General features: G+C 32.3%; 2 protein-coding genes across 3 annotated transcripts in view; one reads left to right on the forward strand and one right to left on the reverse strand.

Annotated features, from left to right (window-relative positions):
- LOC119645307 overlaps positions 1-8,212 on the reverse strand; it is an 11,355-nt gene extending 3,143 nt beyond the window's left edge. The window contains exons 1-5 of the mRNA XM_038045447.1: positions 7,634-8,212; positions 7,126-7,564; positions 1,976-2,081; positions 1,343-1,445; positions 91-241 (exon numbers count right to left, since the gene is read on the reverse strand). Of these exons, the coding sequence (XP_037901375.1) occupies positions 91-241; positions 1,343-1,445; positions 1,976-2,081; positions 7,126-7,564; positions 7,634-8,030 (1,196 nt within the window). The 5' untranslated portion in view covers positions 8,031-8,212. The remainder of the gene's footprint in view (positions 1-90; positions 242-1,342; positions 1,446-1,975; positions 2,082-7,125; positions 7,565-7,633) is intronic.
- Positions 8,213-16,515: 8,303 nt separating this feature from the next.
- On the forward strand, positions 16,516-22,514 carry LOC119645351 (probable serine/threonine-protein kinase DDB_G0286465). Of its 2 annotated transcripts, XM_038045514.1 has the most exons (10): positions 16,516-16,654; positions 17,326-17,498; positions 17,564-17,716; positions 17,816-18,013; positions 18,089-18,301; positions 20,145-20,292; positions 20,356-20,786; positions 20,856-20,947; positions 21,489-21,543; positions 21,779-22,514. In XM_038045514.1, the coding sequence occupies exons 2-10, from the start codon at positions 17,373-17,375 to the stop codon at positions 22,352-22,354; spliced, it is 1,992 nt and encodes a 663-aa protein (XP_037901442.1). In that variant the 5' UTR covers positions 16,516-16,654; positions 17,326-17,372; the 3' UTR covers positions 22,355-22,514. The 2 variants fall into 2 exon arrangements, with proteins under 2 accessions (XP_037901442.1, XP_037901441.1); XM_038045513.1 differs by lacking the exon at positions 16,516-16,654 and having other exon boundaries at positions 17,172-17,498; positions 21,779-22,513.
- Positions 22,515-23,089: the final 575 nt, after the last annotated feature.

Consider the following 23,089-nt stretch of genomic DNA (forward strand, 5'->3'; position numbering starts at 1 on the left):
TGAATTTAATTTCACAACTAAAACTGAATAATGAATAGTAATTTTGTTAGCATTTTCGTAAACATGTTCGGCAACCACGCCGTGACTTACCGATAACGCGTATTGAAAGCCTTCTCGCAGCCACCCACGTCACATTCATAAGGTTTAACCTTCGTATGAACTCGTATATGTATCTTTAAACTATATGAAGTTAAAAAAGCTTTACTGCAACCGTCCTCAGGACATTTAAAACGATATTCACCTAAACAAAAAATAAACAAAATAAAAAGAAAAAATTTTAATTTTCATCGAACTAATCCCTAATTAAGATAATTCCATATTAAGTATGCAACTTGAATGATATCCGAATCTAATTGTTCTAATGGATGATTCCGTTCTTATAAAATGAACAACAACTGGTAACAATTGCATTGCTTTGCAATTTTCAAAAAGATTTGCCGACCAAACCAAAAAAGCCAATCCTTTGTTAATGAAAATCACTCGTCATTTTATTTCGAACATTTTTGTAAGAAACTTTAAAAATTTCGAATGCAAATTGTTGGAGTTACTTGCATGTTGCTTTCGTTTTTCGTCTTGAATAAGAGGGTCTTTTGAGAGAAACGCTTCCAAAAATTTCGAGTAACGATAATATTACTAGTATAGACCTATGTTTGAAAAATTATATTTTCATAAGCCTTATTTCCTCGACCTTCTGAAACATAACATATTTGGAATGATGCTAAATAAATTATGCATACATATATATATATATATATATATATCAGTGTATATGTATCTCAGTGCGAATTCGGAAAGTTCGGCACTCAAAAATTTGCATTTGGTACTTAGTTGCGCGAGTCGGTTGCAGTATATGTTGAGTTGCGGGTGATTGATTAGGCATCTCTTAAGCTAACTAGCGGACTCACAGAACAAAAAGAAAACGATCCATATCGCTTAACTTGGACACAAACTTTACCGTGTCGCTTGAATGGGATGATCAACTAAGATGCAGAACAATCACACTTTTTGGCACTTTACGGCCGACATGTACAACTGTTGCCAAAAAGTGATGGAAACTGACGGATAATGTTGCAAACTAAATCCAGCTTTTAAAAGATCGGGGAAAAATTGAACAAATGTTTGACATTTTAAATGAAAAATAAAAGCCAAAAAAAAAAAAAAAAAAAAAAAACAATTATTTAGAGTGAACTGAAATATGAAATCGATATTGACTGGATATGAAGCCTGTAAAACTGATTTTAATTATACAAATATCTTGTTTTCCGAACTTCTTACTTGTCAATTTTCGTTTAGTTCATTTGATATGAATTAATTGAAGGCAAAATGGAAATTTTAAACTTACCCTTGTGGGTCTTTAAATGCGTTCTTAGATTACCGATCGTGCTGTAACTTCGATAACAGTTCTCATAATTGCATTTGTAACGGGATAACGATTCATCTGAGCTCTAAGTGTGGGACAACAATATGAATATATTAATACAAGAAAGCAAAAGTAAATGTATATGAAAATAAAATAAATTAATCATGAAAGACATCCAAAGCAATAATACCAATCAAACTAAAAATTTAAATGAAACAAAAAAGAAAAGTTTAACCATACAAGGCCACTAGATAGCAGATAAGCGTAAGATGTCATTCGGAAAGTACATCCAAGTTTATTCATAATAAGTTTCGAATACCTTTAATTGTGCGCTCGTGTGTGCACGGTTTAACATTCATTCGCTTAATGTACTACATTTTCGAAGTGTATTTCATTTTTATTTTTTATTTATTAATTTTTTGGTTTTTTTTTTTGTTTTTGTTCGCACTAAAAAAGCTAAAGAGGGTTAGAGAATGCACCGCATTAATGTAAGTATGGCATCAAGAGGTGTAATATTGGTAGTAGTAGTAGTAGTAGTAGTAGTAGTAATAATACTAGTGCTAGTAATAGTATGGGTTATGGTAGTAGGTAGAGTGAAAATATTGTATATAGTACCTCAAAAGAAACTGTTGTGTAAGTTGGCTCTCCTTTCTGTTTGTGCAAGGCACCTGGCCGTATACAAAATAAAAGTTCATCAGGCTCGTTATTTACTTCCATGTAACTACAATTTAATCACCAATCAATTACAAATGATATATTCTATAGAATTTTTGTATATATATTCAACATCTGTTTACTTTTTTTCTTTTTTTTTTTTACTTTTTGCTTCAATATTTATACAAAACTTTAATTGTAATTTATATTTGCATGTAAATCTTTATACAAGCATTTGTACATAATGCTGAGCATTTTTTAGTTATTTTTAGTATAAAACTTTGTTGTTTGTTTATAGTTCAGGTTGTTGGTAGTGAAAACGTTTACAACAATGAAGAAGAAAAAAAAAAAAAAAAAAAAAAAAAAAAAACAACTTAAGAAGCAAAACGAAACAAATTATTAACAAACGGGCGGAAGCGTAATTTTTCCACATCAATACCGCATTAGGAGGCGTCTATATAAATTTATTATTGCTCTACATATTATCCCTCAAAAACTAACTAGATCGGATTCATTCAATTATATACACTTTTCATTATTATTATTATTATTATTATTTCAAAACGATGGAAAAGTTCTTTCTCCCTTTCCATATTCATAAAATTCAGTTTTTTCAATTTTCATTGCTATACTCATTTTGCTTTTTTTTTTCCATTCTTGATCAGGATGAAATCTTTCGAGTTGATTTAGCCATGTCCGTCCGTCTCGGTGTCTCGCCTGCTCGCAAAATGAAGATGTCAACTTCAACACATTGAAAAAACATTAAAAGCTTCTGAACGCAGGTTGGTATTGAAAATGGGCCAAATTGGTTAGAGCAGAAGCGCTCAATGGAGCGTAAACTGAAGGCAGCTTAGTTTTTTCTATGAAAATTTTTTGGATTTTTGCTCTTTACTCGAACGTTATTAAAGTTAAAAAACTAAAACTTTTTACGTTTGCTTTGTGAGACCCTTTGTTCTCTAGGTCTAAAAATGGAACGAATCGGCCATGCCCACACAAAGTTACAAATAATTCAAATTATTTTTTTTTCACCTTTTTGAGGTCTAATGCTTATTTATCATCAGGCAAACGTGACAAAACGTTTAAAACTACTTTGTACACTCTTCAAATGAAGATATATTATTTGTCTAAAGATGGGTTAATTTTGAAACGAATATGGTAGACACCGCGATTAATTTTTTTTTTAAATAATACCAGCGATATGGGTATCAAATAAGAGAACGTGGAGAGTAGAATGCGAAAAGCATAGATTAAGCCCGTCCCGAAAATAACATCCCTACGTGTTCATTTTCATGCTTCTAAATGATGGGCATCTTTCTAAGTCGGCGCGACATTTCTTTAATCTCTATACAATTTTGGTTACCTGTTGAACGGCCTACGTTTCTATTATTACCGCTGCCGTAAAATCTAACAACATCTACCTAACGAAAGACGGCACAAATTAATGCAAAGCTAGTTCGGTGTAATGTTGAGCTACGAGTAACAATCGCCATTATTGACTTTGCCCAATAACGTGACAATTCATTATTTTGATTCTAGCTATCATCTCAATAAGATAGAATTACTGTTTCATACAAAAAAATAGTATGAAACAAAATAGGCTCGCCTCTCGGCTAGATTAGGAAGATATTAAATATAAACATACATAGTGCGTAGAAAGTAATGAAAACGTAAATACTTAAGTCTTATCATATAGCCTGACTATAGCTTATTAGCAATTATCAATAACCCATAATGAATACCGATTGATCACACGAACAGAGCAAAGCATTGAATCATTGAATTGATTTTGTGCAATTATGCTAATTGCTACTGGTGCTACTGATGGGCGACTCCCAAAAATATATTATTTAATTATTGCATTTTAAAGTGTTCGGATTTGAAACATTCGAGTATATTCGATTTTCTCTCACTAGTTGTAACGTTTGAAAACACGCATTAATCGAAAATGAGAAACGATAGCTGAGAATCTCTTTCGGATGTTAGTGCACAAAATTGATACACAAATCTTTTCCAGAATCGTTGACAATTCAGTTATACATTCTTCGATTTTCGATTGTATTGATCGGGCCTATGCAAGATCAAAGGGAAGCTCGGACCAGAGCATAACTTTCCGACTCGACGAATGCCCGTTCGTACTCCTCAGGTAATGCCGGATATATCTTCTTTTTTTTCGTAGTTATTCATAGCCACAAATAAAAGAGCACTTTACTCTCGTGTCAGATCATATGAGTAAAGTAACGTTTTAGCATTTTTTACGCAACATTGATTTGTACATGTAGAAGAGGAACCTTATTGACCACACAATTTATTTATCTGGAGAGAAGTGTTCAAAAAAGAAAAGCTATAATATACGAGAAGTGATGATGAGTACCTTCTCTTTTACCTTGAATCGGGGCTAAATGATCCTATTGACCATTTGCATTTACAAAAATTTCGCGTTCATGAAAACTGCAAAATCTATTAAGTATGATTATCGATCTAAATTCATTTACAAGGTTGTGGACATCATTTAATTTCGGATACAAAAGGCGACAAGTGACTGACTATGTGTGGTGACAAAAAAAAAAAAAAAAAGAGAAAATTTTTTGCAAGGTCCCGGAACATAGCTATTAGATTGATCAAGCTGAACAATTGAAAGCACTTTCATGATGTTTGCCAGTTATGGGCTCACTGACCATCAGAACTTTACGCACAATACTTTCGATTAAGTAAAGAATTTGTATCAATAATGGACGAGGAATTTGAGAGGCTTTGAGAAAATCGCCACAATAATAGAATGGGGAAATGGAGAAATCGTTTAGAGAAACCTACTAAGCTTAGGATAGGACATATATATATATATATGTAATTATTAAGTTATTTTCCGATTATAAATGGGTTTCGTTTCTTGCCAAGGATTTATCAATTAATCTAATGATCGAGCCGATGTTATGTTTTGCTTATGTTTTCTTTTAGTAGTAGTAAATTAACACACAATAGTGTAATGTTTGAATGACTGCATTTTTCGCATCCTACCACACCTTCTTAAGCTTAGTTCACCTTCAAGTAGCAAAATAATCAGGAAGTATTAATGTCTTTGAAATTATTGTTCACCGTATTACCTTTTAGATTTTATTTACTAGGTTTTTAATGGCTCAAGATCTACCATATATCAAACAGATGTCTTTTTCATTTGATTAATTATGCGAAATTTTTTGATTTACGTAATTACATAGAAGCATTCATGGCATAGGTTAGTTTTTATAAACTATGTTATTGTACACTAGCAAAACCAACCCACACACTTATCAGATTGATTTATATGTGCATGCATAATAATATAATGCCTCGAACATGAATATGTTTTTCAAAATTCACACAATTAAATTATTACATATTCCTATATCCATTACGGCAGATGTGTCTGTGGCATAGTTGTCAAATGCATAAAAATTCATATCAAAATCTTGGTAAAATGCGCTTTTAATCAACGCGTGAACTGCGGAATAGAGAAACATTTATAGGTCTACTGAAATCGTGTACAGTATTTAATTCAAAGGTATTTCTCGGAAGGCTAAGGAAATTCATTCATTCACGCAGCCATTTGGGGCCTCCAGGATATTTCGCCTTTGACTGGGGCCAATCACTAGTCGAGTGGAATGAATCCATTCCGATAGACATTTAACAAACGATAGGCAAACGTAAAATGCAATCTCAGTACCGACTATTTCAAAACTTTTTCTATTTGGAATTTACTTGAATTTCTCTACTGATATATGCATAAGATTCTGTTTGTTACTAATGCGGCAGTCCGTCAGTTGTATTAGGTGGCGATTAAATAATGCACCAGTTATTTAATATAAAAAAAAAGAGAAATTAAATAAAGAAAAACATCAAATAAAAGGTACTAACAAATTCGATCTGACCCTTACATATTCTATTCTTTTTCGTCTTTTTTTTTTTTACATGCATACTTTTATACATTACATATACATTTTATATATATGTAATTGCCAAAATAATAAAAATTTACTCAAAATTTTTGCCTTTGCCGAGCCAGCAATCATCAATTATTCTCGATAACGAATTTGAACATGTGTCCGAAGGCACTGTGATGGTGCTGATGATGATGATGGGAATGGTAATGCACATACTGCAACAGACAAATGTCTGTTAACGCCCCCAAAGATATAAATTAGCTGAATACAGATGCACCGTACACGCATGTAAATGTACATATATATATATATATATATATATACATATGTGAAATATATTTTGAATATTTTAGAAAATTATTCATGCTTTGTTAGAGAGCAATTTTTAATTCATTTTTTGAGTAAATGGTTTGTTTTTTGATGATATTATAAACCAGTGTCAATGTACCAATGTCGTTATGGTTGCTTAGTATGCATATAACAAACAGACAATATTTTTTCCAAAGATAGTATTAATTTGGCGTTTTGTATTTCCATTTTTAAATATTATGCGAACGTATCTACAATAACGTCTCCCAAAATGTAATCTATTTTTAGTTTCTCTATGATGAATGCATTCAAAATTTTCCTAAACATTCATTTTTAATACACGTTTACAGTTGGTATTGTTGTTGTGTTTCGCCTGTGATTTGCTTACGACTTTGTTCCTATCAATTTTGTTCATATTTGCTCTACCCTACTGTACAATATTTAACACTATTACTTTTCCATTCCATATTATATATATATATATATATATATATGTTCGGTTAAATTCATGTATATATGTGTATTTATTTGTGTATAAAAGGTTTATATTTTTAGATATGTTCATATGTGATTTTCTCAATTGAAATTTAAATTTTTTATTTCTCCCTGCGGATTTATTTATGATGCGTAGAATTATTATTAATATAGGAAAATGCTTTTAAATGTTTGAAGAAGAAGGCAATTAAATTGATTTATTGGAAGAATGCGTTAGGAAATAAATTGACATGTGAAAGCTAAACTGTTTACATGCAACGTCAGTTATAAGCAAACGGTTAAAAATTTAAAGAATAAAACAAAAAAAAAAAAGCTAAAAGCGTCTGTTGAAACGGCAATAATTGGTACAAAGAAAGAAAATAATGCATAGAAAATCCGTACAAAAACTACCTGTCATTAGCAAGATTCATATATGATGGATTCGTATTGGCCTCTAATATTGGCATAGCATTATTTAGTGTATCATATGATGACACCGCCGAAGACTCTGTTGTTATATCAGTCACTACGACGGGTGGTTGTATTTGTACAAGTTTTTGATTTTCGAAAGCATACTCAAATTTAAGACAAACGTTCTCTTTACTGGCCGTACTATGGTACGAGGGGACTGTGGTATCATTACCGTTTGTATCAGAAACTCGTAGTTCGTGGTAGTTAATGTTATTTGTTGGCGTAGATAAGGCTAATAGGGTGTTCGATTCTGTTGTGTTTATTGATGAATTATCCGTCGCTAATGGTGATGACAATGATTGCTTAGTTAAAATGGTTGATGATGATGATGATGATGATGATGATGGTGATGATGTCGGTGAATATGTATCGGTCATTTCTATAGAGTAATTTAAATAGTTCAATATAGAGTCATCTTGAATAAAGATATTATTTATATCAGGCATACTCAATAAATTATTGGTATACTCATCCTCTTGTAGATTTTTATATGTAGGTATTGCACTACAGGCTAAATCTACATTGTTGTCATCGTATACATTAAAACCTAATTGGTGTAGCACCTGTTGATTAACCTGCTGTTGCTGTTGTTGCTGCTCAGCTATAGTTTGCGAAACTAATTCTCCTGCGCCACTATATTGCAAAGTTTCATCGCGTTCTAATGCGGCTAAAGGTACTAAAGCCTTTGTTGTGTTATGACCGTCCGACGTTTTAATTAATGGTGGTAACGATATTGACGAACAATTAGATAAGGAAGACGTTGTTGCACTACTACTATACGCAGAGGAATCATAGTCCCTGCTATCGTTTGTTAGCACAATATTTTGTTGATAAAATATTTCCATAATCACTTTCTTGATACAATGTTCCGAAACTTTAATAAAACAATTTATGTATATTCTCCTAATATTTAACCATGAGCACTATACCATCTATATTTTTTAGTAGAGGATGTTTTTCTTAGTACACTGATTAGCGTAACAAAAATGATGGTTTTGAATAATATTCTTTATCAAATACAGAATAAAGATAAAGCTGCCAGAAATATTAATCTTCCCCATTTAATAGAGATGCCAGCAAACGCAATTCCTAAAAATAAATGAGGAAATCTTCAATAAATTATTATGCTAGAACTCTTTGCTCAGTTATTAAGCTTTGAAATTCAAATTGAAGACATTAAAAGCAATCTGCATGCATACGTAAAATTTTCAAGCATGTTAAGCTTGAGGATTAGTTCGGCTTCGCTCACTTTACTACGATTGTTACTTGGAGTACCGTTGGTGACGCAACTAATAAATGATAGATATATAATAATTCACGAGACCCGGAAACTATAATTTGTGCTGACCGCTATATCACCATAAGATACAAAGACAATGAGACCGCGATAAATTTAATTTATATATATTTATGTTTAAGTCGTTAGCAATCTCACCCAGCAATTTTTACTTTATCCATTATCCGTTCATGGCGGTTGTTCCGCGGCCATTTTCGCTTACAATATGAAATGTTTCTAAACAATTTTTTCGTTGGCCCAAAATAGACAAAAAAAGTCACTGCTTCATGATGTTTGTTTTTCATATTTTTAATTGGCAACTTTGAAAACTATACTTTGTGCCGTCCGCATACGTAGGCCGTATGGGGTGTATCTATCTGTTACTACCATAGTTTCTGTGAGAAATGGAATGACCGGTTCAGTTGAAATCACGAATTGCCGCTGATCATTCATTTTCATTTTATAAACCTTTCTTTTGATGTTAGTAAGTAAAGAAACTAACCAACAATAGTGAGAAAGAGATTTCTAAAAAGAAAGAGTGTCCGAAGTTTGCTCGTAGATTATGAGGTTGGGTTTCGTTAGAATCGCGAAAAGAGAAACGAGTCAGTCTGCTTTAAGCCTCTATACATGCAACGGTGATTGATTGTGGGAAAGATTGTCAAACTGACCAAAGCAATAACAATAAAATCTCTAAGACAATAAAATAAAGAGAATAAATTTCTCTTTTTTCTTCAAACTAAAAAGTCCTTGAAAATGATCGTGGCTTTTTAATGGTAATGTAGAGAAGGACATCCAGCATAGAAGAAAAAGACCAGCATTAAGAGAAAAAATCATTGGAGAGGAAAAAAACATTTTCTTACAGGTTTCTGTAAAACAGCCTGTCTATAAAGTATTGGAAAAACCATAATAGACTGGCAACCCTGTGCGGTTTGATTTGTCCGCTTTGTACGTGAATGAAATTTTTTTTGTGAATTTTTGTAAAATATTTGGTAATTAAGTACATTTATCTTTTTCAAGCGGATCTATATTCCATTAAGTAGTTGTAAACTTGTGTTTGAGTGCGGGAGTGCTATTGCTTCCATTATGTAGGGCGTAACAATAATAAAGATTGCAACATTCATCTCAGCCATGAAAATAACGACACAATTAGATTTTGTATAACAGCATTCGTTGCAGATGGACGGACTTTATCATTTCCTGTATAATCGACAGAAATATGTATTGTGCACAACCTAATTGTAAAACTAAAAATGTTGGTGAACGATATTCGGTGTGCCTGTGTTGTGAGAAATATGCCGTCAAAAATATCCGTACATTCAATGCTATCATGGACAAATCTAAAGGTATATCCTAATCTTTTATGGATTGTAAGCAAAAGAACTTAAATCTTCACACATCACCTTTCGGAAAATTATAAAGTGCTTTCGGTAATTAAACATGCTGTTTGAATTATGTATCGCTTTTGAAGGGTGCCAATGCTTGGAGATGTGCCAGCAGTGCAGTACAACAGTGCAAACAGTAAGCGACGAATCTGGAAGTTGTTGATGTAACTAATGTCTCCATCAGTTGTGGTTATAAGAAAGCGATTGCTGGTACCTTCATAACAAGTGATATATGCGATTCGTGTCAGCAAGCGATGGCATCATCAATGTCTAATAATCTCCCTACTGCTTTGACTTTGTATTCTAGTGGGCCTTTGGCTCTTTCGCAGGCGCTCAATCAGACTGACTTGGCGAATGATGGGTTGATGTTAACGTCTGCTGTTTGTCACGTCAACCCCTATCTTCCATCAGGTGAAGATTGGAGCGAATACCCTTCGCCGGATATGTCGAGGGGTGTCGCCAACCGCATAGTTAGCGAAGACAAAGATTCGGCTTGGCCATCGATTATCGGTGGTTTTACTGTTTCAAAGTTTAAGTCTTCATTTACAAATAAGAGTCAAACTAACGGCACACAGGTTCAAATCTCTAGTTCGAATCTTACAGTGACCGGTATAGATAGTGCTGTTCCTAACTTGTTGATAGTGGTTCCCGCTTGGGCATCAGCATTTCAATCTCGTCTGGCTGCTATTACATCTGTTGAGAAGCTTAAGGATTATATTAAGGCTAAATTTCCTGTTTGCGATTTTAGCAAGATTAACATCTCTAAATTCGTTTTTCTTCAACCAGGGAACATTACCTCATTTAAGAAACTTGTGCCAACTAATTTGTGCCATATAATGGATAAATGGTATTGGTTTGAGGGTTGTTTCGTTAGGAACTTTGTCCCTTGTAGACGATCTAGACCTGTAACAAATCTTAATCAACTTGATAGCGTTTCAAAAAGCTAAGTCACTCTATCTCCCTTCGTTATCGAAGTGTTCACAATCTGACGTTAAAATTATTGACTATGCTTCTTCACTCAGTAACTGTGAATTTCTTGTAATTATATTTATGCTTTAAGCCATGTATTCATAACGTTCAGATTTTTTGTATTCACTATTATATGCACATTCTTGCGTTAGCTGATTTCAACCTTCGCGACGTGATGTGTGCTTTCAATGGAAATCTTGGTTATTTTATACCTGTTTTCCATAATGTATGATGAGCTGTTTGAAGGAATATATGACCTTGGGTTGTTTCAATTTAATCATCTTACGCTAGAGTTGCTGGTATTTTGAAAATATCGATACATATAAAATCTTCTTAACGCATTTCACTGTTTCAAGTTAGATCTGTTCTTGTTGTTTTCTTTACCCTTCTCTTTACTTGTACTTGTATATAAGACATAAGACATAAAAAAAATTTAAGTGACAAACACATAGAAGAATAAGTCGTAAGGAATAAGACGTAACACATAAATATTTAATATACATTTGAATCTAAATATAAAAATAAGGTTGATGCATATAAGAAAATAAATAGTTGTATGTAACGATAGAATTGAATAAAGAAACACTTAAATATATATATACTTACCTGTGAATATAAAATAAAATATAAACAAAAAAATGAAGTGTTATGTAAATGTCAACATAACCACAATATAACTCTGAATATTTTCATAAACAAATCTATTTAAAATATACAACATTGGTTCAACCGATAAGAAAGAAATTTCTGAATAACTATGGTAGACAAATGGAAACACAATCGAGATAGTAAAGGTCAAACCTGTGGCGTACTATAATTGGTTTAGTCTGAGCTGGCAATAAGATAAGTTTATAATTTTTTGCTTTCTTGTTAGGTATTCCTTTTTCTTGTACTATAAATGATACTCATTCTAAAAGGGATGTAACTGAAATCAACAATTCACAAAAAAGGGTTAATTGAATGCTGAAGCACGAAAAGAGACCGTCACAGGGTGTAGGGGAGTTTTTTAAGTTTGCTTCTGTTCGTTTTGAATAAAAAACGAAATTCTGAAACACTATAAAATTAAGAAGGCGTGGTCAATTTTTTCCATTTTTGTACAGATACTATAGCATCTAAAAAAACTGTCAAAGCGAAAGAGTAATTTTTTTATTTCTATTGAATAACAGAGGTGTCCCCAGGTTAAGTAGCACTGTAGACGTGTATTGCGACTAATTTGGCCCATTTTCGACACTAATCTGCGTAAAAGAACTTCCGATATTTCTGCCCAATTTGAAGTCGATAGCTTCATTTTTGCGGCCAGGAGAATGTTTCCAATGAACATTGTACAGGCGGATGGACATCAGATAGACAGACGAGCATGCTTAAATCGATTCAGAATTTGATGCTAATCAAGAATATATATACTTTGTGAGGTCTCTGAAGTTTCCTTCTTGGCGTTGCCAACATTTGGACATAACAAATATATACCGTTCCTTTAGCGATAGTTATAAAAAAAATATTCAAAAATGCTTAAAACCAAAAATCGTAGTTATTTTCCGCTTAAAAGAAGAAGACGAAGTAGGTGAGCTCATCCACAACTTCACAGTATGAATAAAAAAGCAGTCTTGAAGATGTGGACTGTCTGTGTTCTGGTAAAATCAGACTCATAGTTCTTTTAGATGTAGCACACGTCAACTTGTCATAAAGATACTTGGGCTCCTGATCTCCTCATCATATGAATAAAGACAAGATTGCCTACATCTAAGTGCGAAAGTAAATTTAATCCCAGAATTCCCAGTGAGAGTTAAGATCGTAGTTTCTCTTGTTACACACATATCAGGCACACTTATTGATGGCAAGCCCTAATATGTTTCTTGAGGTATAATCACGATTGCCATACACTTTAACACTATAGGATATGAGAGGGACTATAAGGTATTTAATTCGTTGCAACTTAGTGTTACTAAGTACATAGTAGGGTGACAATTGTAGGTTTCTTAAATGTTATAATTCCTCACAGTTATATAATTAATGTGATCACAAGCGTTTTCAGAGCGTAGAATTCAGCTTGAATCCTAGATTAAAAATAACACTGACAAATTCAACATTAATATTCGCCATTATTAGCTTGGATAGGGAAGCAACATCCAATGCACCACGAGATATAGCAATATCTTTAGCGTTAGTTGAATTTAATCATAGACTGTTCTCATTAGACCAATATTGCGTAGATCATCCGTTCGATCCGTTATCCGTTATCCGTTTAGGTTTTCAATAAAACCTACCTGGTTACCGAATCATTGAGATTATGTTTAATGTTTGTTAAATCGGCCCCATTATTGAGCCTCGAGGTACACCACAGGATATTTCGCGGAGAGTAGACAATGATTGATTAACTTTCACACACTGGTAACCATTCCGAAGATATGACTTCACTAACTTGCTAGCATACTCGCCAAAATCAAAATATAGATTAAGTTTTTTTTAATAATCAGTAGCGGTCAAGTGTGTCAAAAGTCTTAGAAAAATCTATAATGATCACAATTGCAACTTCATCGCTCTCATACGCTGGACGAATATCATCGAGGACTTTAATATAACAGTATTACAGCTGTGTGAGGATTTATGGGCTGATTCGTCTACACGCAGTAGGTTATACTTTTCTAGATGTACCCTATTTGAGTCACAACAAGCCGTTCAAAAACTTTGGATAAGTGATCATAGTCATTTTCCAACTATCAGGACAAATGCAAGTCGTAAATTTGCGATTGAACATGTTCGTGATAGACAAGAGTATGTTTGGCAGTAGTAACTTTAGGAATTTTATACTGACATTGTTATATACAACATTGGACTTGCTGGACTAGATTGTTTGTTGATAACATCATTCAGTGTGCAAGTTCTAAATTCGAAATTGTCCTTGGGAATGTCAGAACTGACAGAAAGACGGCCTAACAAGGAAGGAAAAACGAACCAATTTTTCATATTCGGAAAATCCTTAAAATTAACTGTACATGTATTTATATCCTAGTTTGTGCGCCTTACTGGACTTGGAAACATTATATCGAATCTTTTGATGGTTTCCATATGCATTTCGTTTATGAATTAAATGCGTATTTAAACCATGAATTTTTTGTCACTGGTTAGATAATTAGACATTATTAGATCTTTAAACAAAGGATGTAACTTAATCATTTTTCAAATTTCTTTTGAAGTAGAACAACAGGAGAAAGCTTCTCCGCTGCAAGTTCGATGCCCACAGTACACTGTGAAATTTGTTATTTTTGCGACCCCGTGTGAGTGTGTTCGCTTCTATTGCGAGATTCGGCAGTCGTAAAAAATTAAATTTATAATGCTTGAGTGAAGGTTTTTTGCTTTTAGGTTTTTGGATTGGTGAAGAAGAGATTCGCGTTTAGATATGATCTCGTTTGATTGTATTCCTTAGAAAAAACAGGATATATTAAAACGAATTCTTATAAAACCAGATGGCTAAAAGTTTCTTTAAACCACAGATAATTTGCGAGGGAAAGAAAAGGTGTACTATATATGAATATCTTCATGATATAACCATAAAACGTTTTGCCGTGAAACTTAAAAACACATGTGCATGCAAGGGAAGTTTATTATTTTTGAAAATCGTATTGTGAAACAGAAAAAATCGTGGTGGTGGTCGTTCCTTCCATGTGCAAAGAAAGAGAAAAGTGAAAATACTTTCATTTGAAAGTATGGTCTTTGCCTATAAATTGCTTTTGCATTAACTTATTAAATAATTAAATACTATTTTTGGATACAATTATGAAAACGGCAATGTTAACTATCTACCTATTAAATTCAACTAAACAGAAAAAAAAAAAAATGCTATCATCCAAATTCTAATAAATTTAATATATTAAATCATATTAGTAAATTATGTACACACGCGTATGAACCCATAAAGAGCACTTACTGCATTCTGAGAATAACCACAAACATTTCCTAAGAAATTTATAAAAACAACTTGTATTTTAAAATATAGTTTAAACTAGATTAAAAACATTTTTACATGTTCGAGTAACAAAAAGTAAAGAAAAAATTAATAAAAGCCATCCATAAAGATCAGAACAAGTACAAAGATTGTAAAATTAGACAATAGGCAATTATTTATATTATTTATAGACATATTTGATGCATGTATTACATCAAAAAAATTATATGCAAACCTTTTGCGGCAACTTTTAAGGGAGAAGGTAACAGTTTCTGCATATACATGCTAGACGTGGCGTTATCATATCGTTAACTGCAAACTATCATCAACTATTTGACCGTATTTGTTGGTATTTCTTAGTCTTATATCGTATGTTGGTTCACATTTTTATTATTATTCCGTGTACTATTGTAACCTAATTTTTCAACTTTGAAATTTATCCTATGATTTAAAAAAAAATTACATAAAATTTAACATTCATTTATATCTATTAACCCAACTTCGGGATCTCTTATAAAAAATCGTGGGCGAAAGAAGATTGTAGGTAGGGCAGCATATAGCGTAGCCCAAGACAATAGGTCAACTCGCCCGGTAAGTTCTGTGCGTTTAACCGTTTCTATAAGAACTTTTAAGCGTGCATTTCCCGAATGTAGTCGAACGAGAAGTGTCTGCTGGATTAAAGAGTGAAATCGATCCATTACTGCCGAACTAGCGAGCTTTATAGCACCACGCTCGTCTATGCGTTGCGACCTCCTACCATTTGACTGAGCGAATCTTTCCAAGAATTAATTCAGACACCCTCATTTTTAATTTGTTTTGCTATTTTGGGGTTCGAATACTAATAAAAATTTTCTATCGTGACATTCTATGAATTAAACCTTTCGTTACAGTACATAGTAGATTAGCAGTTTTAATTGTTTACATTTCATTCAGATCGCCGATATTCCCTACATAAACCTATGTAGAATGCATCGACGCATCCTACGGAAATTGTATACTCGTATTGGCACTGAATGTCAGATTCAAAAGTATATTTTTACAAATTTTCCTTAAGGTACGCCTTTTTTTTATTGACCTATTTTGAATAGGCCTAGTTCGCTCAGCCCTTTCAACTTAAAACTTTGTAAGTATAAAGCAGTTTTGACATAATATTTGATTCTGTGAGAAGCTTTATAAATGTACGCGCTTTCATAATGCAGTTCTGTACAACAAAAGTATATTACTCTATTGAAATTATGATTATGATCTCAAAAATATATTATGTTTCTTTGAAAAACCAAGAGCAATAGGACTTGGTTGAAGCATAATCTTCAAAGTGAGAACAGCCCTGTCCAGAGATGGGGTCTAGTATTACCAGAGTAAATATTAGACGTATTTGCATATTAATTAGTTAAAGATCTACCATCCTTTACTTAAAATAAAAAGTAGAAATAGTTTAATGCAGATTCTATTAAATAGTATTTTTTACTATTGAATACGATTATTAGGTATTCATGCATGGGATTCCCTAGACGAATGTAGCTAAAGATTATAGTTCCAAAATGTAACTGTATATAGATTTTGTACAAGTGCCAAGTGTAGCATAATCAAAATTATGCACGCAATGCTTTATATAAAAAACAATTAATATCATTTTCTTTAGATTGCATACCCGTGTGGAAACCTGTTTTTGTACTCTTGGCAACATTACAAAACTATAAAGGAATAAAGTATAAAAGAGAACATGAAAATCCAAAATACGAACAAATCAAAAACAACATAAAATCTTATTTTGCTTGTCGTAGCGTAAGTTGAGCTCGCGTACAATATAATATTTTTATAAACACTGAAGAGGAATTTTCAGAGTAAATCATTATAGGACGGTTCCAAATTGATAAAACAATTTCACTTTATTTCAAGGTAAGTGTAATTGTTCGTAATTTTGGAAAGCATTTACTTCCGTTGGTGGACGGATATGGAAACGGTAGTGTAAGGTTAGAGATTATTAGCCAGTTTGTGGTAGCATGCGCAGCTTATTGTTTACTATAATTTTACGCCATTTTATAAATACTATACGAAGTACTATTAGGAGTTGACACATAGATTTATCAAGGGTTTTTTAAAGGAATTTCCGCTTTTCCTTGTTCAGTTCATTGCCATAGAGTAGAAAATCATTCATGGTTGGATGTTTTAGGTATAAAGAACAGCAGTTTTAATAAATTGCATATATTGGTTACAAGGAATATAAAAAAATGTTCAAGTCTTATGTTTGTTTGTCCTTCTAAATAATTTGTGAAAATTTTACAATTTTTTGCAAACAATTCAAGGATGAGATTTTTATTAAATTCATATGAAATTTCACCATTGAAATGGGGAATGTACAGTCGAAATGTTTGGAAGATGGGTAACCCTGGAGAAATTTTTACATTTACGAACAACAATGGAAAAGCAAAGAAATGTAAAACTCACCAAAAAAGTGATGCGAGAGAAACCAAAAAAGGCTTGAAGTGTAATGCGTTTGTTTCCTTTTCCTTTAATATTTTTAATTTTTGAATAAAAAAAAAAAGTGAAATTCTCATAATTTAATGCAGCGTTAATAGAATTGTTATAAAAAAACTCGACAATTAACGTTAAGAAAATGGTTGGTGGCGGCGACAATGGTGGTAATAAGATTGTGGCTACCTTGCGAGGCGATTTTAAAGTCATTTCGACGCCTGACGGTGCTTCAATCACACAATTGGCCAATTTAATGAATTACAAAATAGTAAGTGAAAAGGACTTGCGCAGCTTTCTCGCTTTTGCTATACTATTTTTAATGTCTTTTTTAAGCGCACTGAATGTGATGTTTACAATAAGCCACCGAATTCTCTCAGTACTACTGTAGTTGATTTAGGAAAACAGTTGCTGCAATTTGCTCGTGACTCGGACTTAAAAGGCGTTAAAAATGCCTTATCTCGTGGTGCGCCATTTACTTCGGATTGGGTTTGTATTGAAAATGTGAAATGTAAAAAGAGAAGCAACAGGTTTAAGTGTTTTTTTTTTTTTATTTTTTTTTTTTTTGCTTTTCTCTTCTTAAACAAGTTGGGCATGTCTGCTTTGCACTTTGCTGCTATGAACAATCAGTATGAAATTTGTCAGGTTTTATTGAATGGCGGTATTAATAAAGATTCTAAAACTAAAGTGGATCGCACTCCTTTGCATCTAGCCTGTTATTATGGAAATGAAAGTATTGTCGAACTTTTGTTGTCGAAGAAATGTCTGACAAATCCTAAGGATATGGCAAGTTATATGAAATTAATAAAAATGAAAAAATTTATTTTATATAGTAAAAATTGGTTTTTAAATTAATTTTAGTTAAAAATGACTCCCCTACATTGGGCTGTGGAAAAGCGATTCAAAACTATAGTTCGACTTTTGCTAAAACATAATGCCGATGTGACCTTAGCGTCAAAGTTTGGTCGCACACCAGTAGGTTTGGCTGTATTAACTGAACAGGCTGACATATTAGAGGAATTAGAGGTGGCCAAACAAGCCCAACTCAATCGTAAATTCAACGAAGAAAATGAAGTAAGTAATGCTAGAAATTATTAAGCTGATTTACAAAAAAAAAAAAAAATCTGTCTAGAATACGATTAAAAGCACCTTATCATTATGGGGGTTCAAAGTTCTACCTCAAACTTGAATTGAAAGCCATAGCAAATATAAGCCATGCAGGTTTATTGTGATGAGTGCTGGTATCGACTTTGTTATCCGCCCTTTTTTAAATAAAGCCTTACAAGTGCATTGGTGGTAAAAACGCAAAAAATTTTTTCTATTGAATGTATTTCTCTCACATAAGGCGAGAATACACGAATATAGTCTAATCGATTCAGAACACAAAACTGATCAAAACATGTTCTGATGTAAATACATTTACCTTTCTTACAAAAGAAATACTGTTCGTATCTTTCTTTTGTCGCAGCTACAATAAACAAGCGATAAGCATAGACTCACTAACCCTTAATTTTACATAATCCTTCTATTCCTTATTATGATAAGGTATTAAATAATTTACTGCTTAAAGACAACGAAAATTTGTAACGATGGAGAGGAATCTTTACGAAAAATGTTAAATTTGACCAAAGTCTGTAATGATAAAAACCGTGTTCTTTAAGCAACTCGTGTTAGAACCATAAACTGGCTCGATTCAATGACAGTAATCGACTTAAAGACCAAATCGTTTACCCGAAGGAAGTGAATCGTGAAGTGATCTTGGTTAACGATGTGTCTTTGAAACAGACGAAATTGTTAATGATATTTTCGTCAACGGCAAATCTTTATGAATGTTTTGTTTTGTTTTGATTTGAGGAAATAAATAAACTATATTCAGTTTTGATCGTTTGAATCGTTCATGTCCACCAATAGTCTCTTAAGAACAACTGATAAATACTGAATGAACGCGATCGGATTTCTTTTATATAAGCGTTGCAGGATCATTACTAGAAAATACGGAAAAGTATTTATATATATATATCATCGTAGCTGTTAGATTTCCGGAATAATGGACAAAAAATGCGTTGTTTTGCTTTTGAAAACAAAAATATTCTCGGTTCATGATGCACTGGGCATATGATCTCTGATAGTTCTAGTCATTTTCAACGTCTGCGTGGAAGAAGCTACAATGTTTGAAGACGATACCTTAATTTTTGCCATCAGGAATATTTAAAGACTAGAAGAAAAATATCCTTTTTATGTAGCTTGTTTAGGTAATAACAGAATTTTTTTAAATCAGATTTTATATTGGAATTCGTTAAAGGTTTGAAATTTTTAGGAAAATTCTTTATTTTTTATATATTGCTCTGTGCTTCAAGCGAGTAATAAGTCGATCGAGTTGGTTTGTTTTAGTCAATTATGAGATGTACGCTATTTTTCCCTAATGGATTAATTTAGAGTGTAATATGGGTAACAGGAACGTCCATCAGATAAAAATGCTAGAAATGTTACCTCTTCTTGGTCGCTTCTGGTTTTGTTGACATCCACACTAGTACTACAGAGATACTGTTGCTATTTAACGTTTATGCAACTCTGTATTGTGTCGAAAAATGAATAATAGTTTTTATGCGAAGTATATTAGAACTAAATGAAAAAATTAACTTCCTACCGCTTCCGAATAGATTTTAAATTTTGGTCAGATATGCAACCACTTGATATAATTACATTACTTTTAATTTAACTTTTAATTAACTTGTGATTCTAAATTACTGAAAAAACTGTTAAAAATAATACAATAAATTAACGGCTTGCCAATCATCGGCGAATAGATGTTTATAGCATTCGTGTATGTAATTTAATTATTTTGCTTTATGATAAAAAGCAAATTAATTTTTATTAAACAAAAAACAAATACATTCTTGTTCTAAAAATTTTCCAGAAGGAAACCTCAGATGCTGTAAATTCAATAATGGGTATACCTATTAGCGTAGCGGAGGAAGTAGTGCGTAAAATTGACAATGATGACGATTTGACAAATCAAAGTGATTATGCTACAACCAATATAGCTGATTTAGAAAACATTAAAGGTGGGTCGGACAGGATTTTGAAAATTAACAAAATTTTTAATCCTTTTTTCCTCGTTTTATTAGAAACTGGCATTTTGGGTGATTCAACTATAAATCTTTTGAAATCTCATGGCATTTCTATGATGCCCGATGATGATACATCTAAAGATTTATTTAATACTGCCTTACAGAATGGTCGCCAACTGATTTTATCAGAAGGCGGTAAATTGCTGCTAAATGAAACCAAGAAAATACAAGATAATCAAAATCCTAACAATAACAGCATAAACCCTAACAGTAACAGCAATAACCTTAACAACAACAATAGTAATAATAACAATAAATGTAATATTAGCAACGACATTAATAACAGCAAAACTATAGTACCTGTACGCGTCCAAAATGAGAATTTAAAAAATACAATAACTCAAATACCGCCTCAACAACAGTTAAATAAAGGGAAGCCGAATATTCTGTCAAGAGTTAAAGACAATACATCAATCAATAAAAATAAGGTGAGAGGAAAAGGAAAAAGAAAAAACAACAGGCAGCAAAAAGTCATTCATCTAACAATTTCTTTACAGAATATCCGTATTATGTCTTTTAATGATTTTAGAAAATTTTGTGGTAATACAAACGTAAAAACTTTGCAACAGATACCAACTTCATTAGCAAGGTAAGCCGTCGACGAGAATTTATTAATATTTCGAAAGCATAAGTATAAATGATGGGAGCAATTAAGCGAAATCACGATTACGTCCTTAAGTGTTTTTTTCGAATAGCGAATCTCATCTTAAGACCCCTCTCATTCTAACTGCGTTAAATCAAACTTAAATATAAAATGAAAAACTCAAATTGGACATCTACGATATTCGAAGGTCACATCTTAACGTGTTTATAGCATTGTAATCTGTGCGCTTTGAGTTGATAAGTGACTTACGTTACGCTACTTTATATTTGAAAAACGTCTTATTGCGAAGTTATTGCAGCATCTTATGATGTTGTATACAGCAGTGTAATATGTTGATTTAGCTTACATGTCCCGTTGCAGTTATATTGCTCCCATATACATTTGATTCTTTTAGTTTTCAAATGCGTATATTAAAAAATAAAATAACCGAAATGAAGACAATCGATTGATCGATATTAAAATGTTAATTATAAGCTGAATATAATTCTTTCCTTGTTTCTCTTTTTAAAAAAATCATTATTTTTAGCAATCGCTTAGTAAAGATAGAACCAGTGCATCCTAAACAGCAGCAACAACAGCAGGTCAGTAGTATTTTTTTGTTAAAAATATCATTGCAATAATTACTGTGAAATAGACTGTTTGGTATCTATCTACCCTTTTGCTTTAATAAAAACATCTTAAGGAAAAGAAAATTTTTTATTAAAGTAAAACCGAAAATTTTTAGCATGATTCCATTTCATTTTGCCTTTGTTTAGTTAGTTACCAAAATAATTACTACCATTTATTTTTAAATATTTTGGTTTTCTCTTATTTTAGCATATTCAGCTGCAGAGAAACATTGGTAACAACGCTACCAACCCAAGCGCCAACTCCTCTACGTTTGTTGAAGACAACATAATTGACGACAGTGTTTCCGTAAGCAAAATTGGAACATTAGAGAGTGTAGAAGTCGAAATGGAAAACTCCAAATCACCACCGCCACTGAAAATAATACAACCACTCGCAGTTCGACAACAACCTATACGTGTCGGTATACCCCCTAGACAAATAGAGCAAATTGGTAGCGTACAAATACGGCAGATTGCAAAGCCGGCAATTAAACAGTATGGGAACATCAATAGAGCCAGTAACGGCGGCGATACGAAACCGTTTACTAGCGGCAATAGTCCTCTGAATAGTTCTGCTAATAAAATACGTCCGTCTACAGTTGTACCTTTACTAACCTTGCCGGAAATTTGCCGTCAATTGCTGGAGTTGCGTAAACAAAACGAGGAGCTTAAACGAAATTTCGATTTGGAAAAAAAAGAAAAAGAAGAGATTAGCCAACGTTTAGAACGTTTAGAGGAATTGTTATTAGTAGAACGAACGGATGAAGACTTTATCGTATCTTAGTTCGTAAAAGTATAGTAACTATAGGTATCTTCATGATGCGTCGAAAAGGAAAAAAAAAACAGCAAAGAAACTGAGTTTAATATTTGCTGTTTAACTGTTCCGACATATCATGCAGACGCCCAATATGTGTAAGTAAAATCAAAATGAAGTTTATTATTATTTTTTTCCAAGTAGAGAAATAAAATTAATGTTAAATGAAAAAGTAAAGAAAAAAAGGAATTTATCGTTAATTTTTCTTAATGCTTATATTTTCTATTAATTAGAAATATAAAAAATATATACCTACGTATATATATAAGTATATATGCATATATATTTATTTACATATATATGTCAACAAATTGTTTGTATAAAAAACAGCAACAAAAGCATTTGTTAAACACGTATTTGTTTAAAAAAAATATGAATTTCCTTTTTTATTATTAAAACAAGCTTTTTAATAAAACACAAAATATTGAATTTAATGAAAAGCATTTGGAAACTCATTTATTTTTCATTTCAATTTTAATGAATTAAAAGGATGCAGTTGATTGTTGTCAAGAAACCAATGCTTTGTCGCCAACTTTCCTGTACTTGCCATCAAATTTTCCTTTATTCTCAAATGATAGATTATTGTAAAACAGAAGGTGCAATTACATACCGCTGGAGATACTCCACTTTTGGTAAAACCACATCTTCGTGTCTGAGTTTCGGTGCATTGGATCCACTTTGTACAAAGTTTTGTATCCAGTTCTT

This window comes from Glossina fuscipes, unplaced genomic scaffold, assembly GCF_014805625.2.
Source record: "Glossina fuscipes isolate IAEA_lab_2018 unplaced genomic scaffold, Yale_Gfus_2 1, whole genome shotgun sequence".
Lineage (NCBI taxonomy): Eukaryota > Metazoa > Arthropoda > Insecta > Diptera > Glossinidae > Glossina > Glossina fuscipes.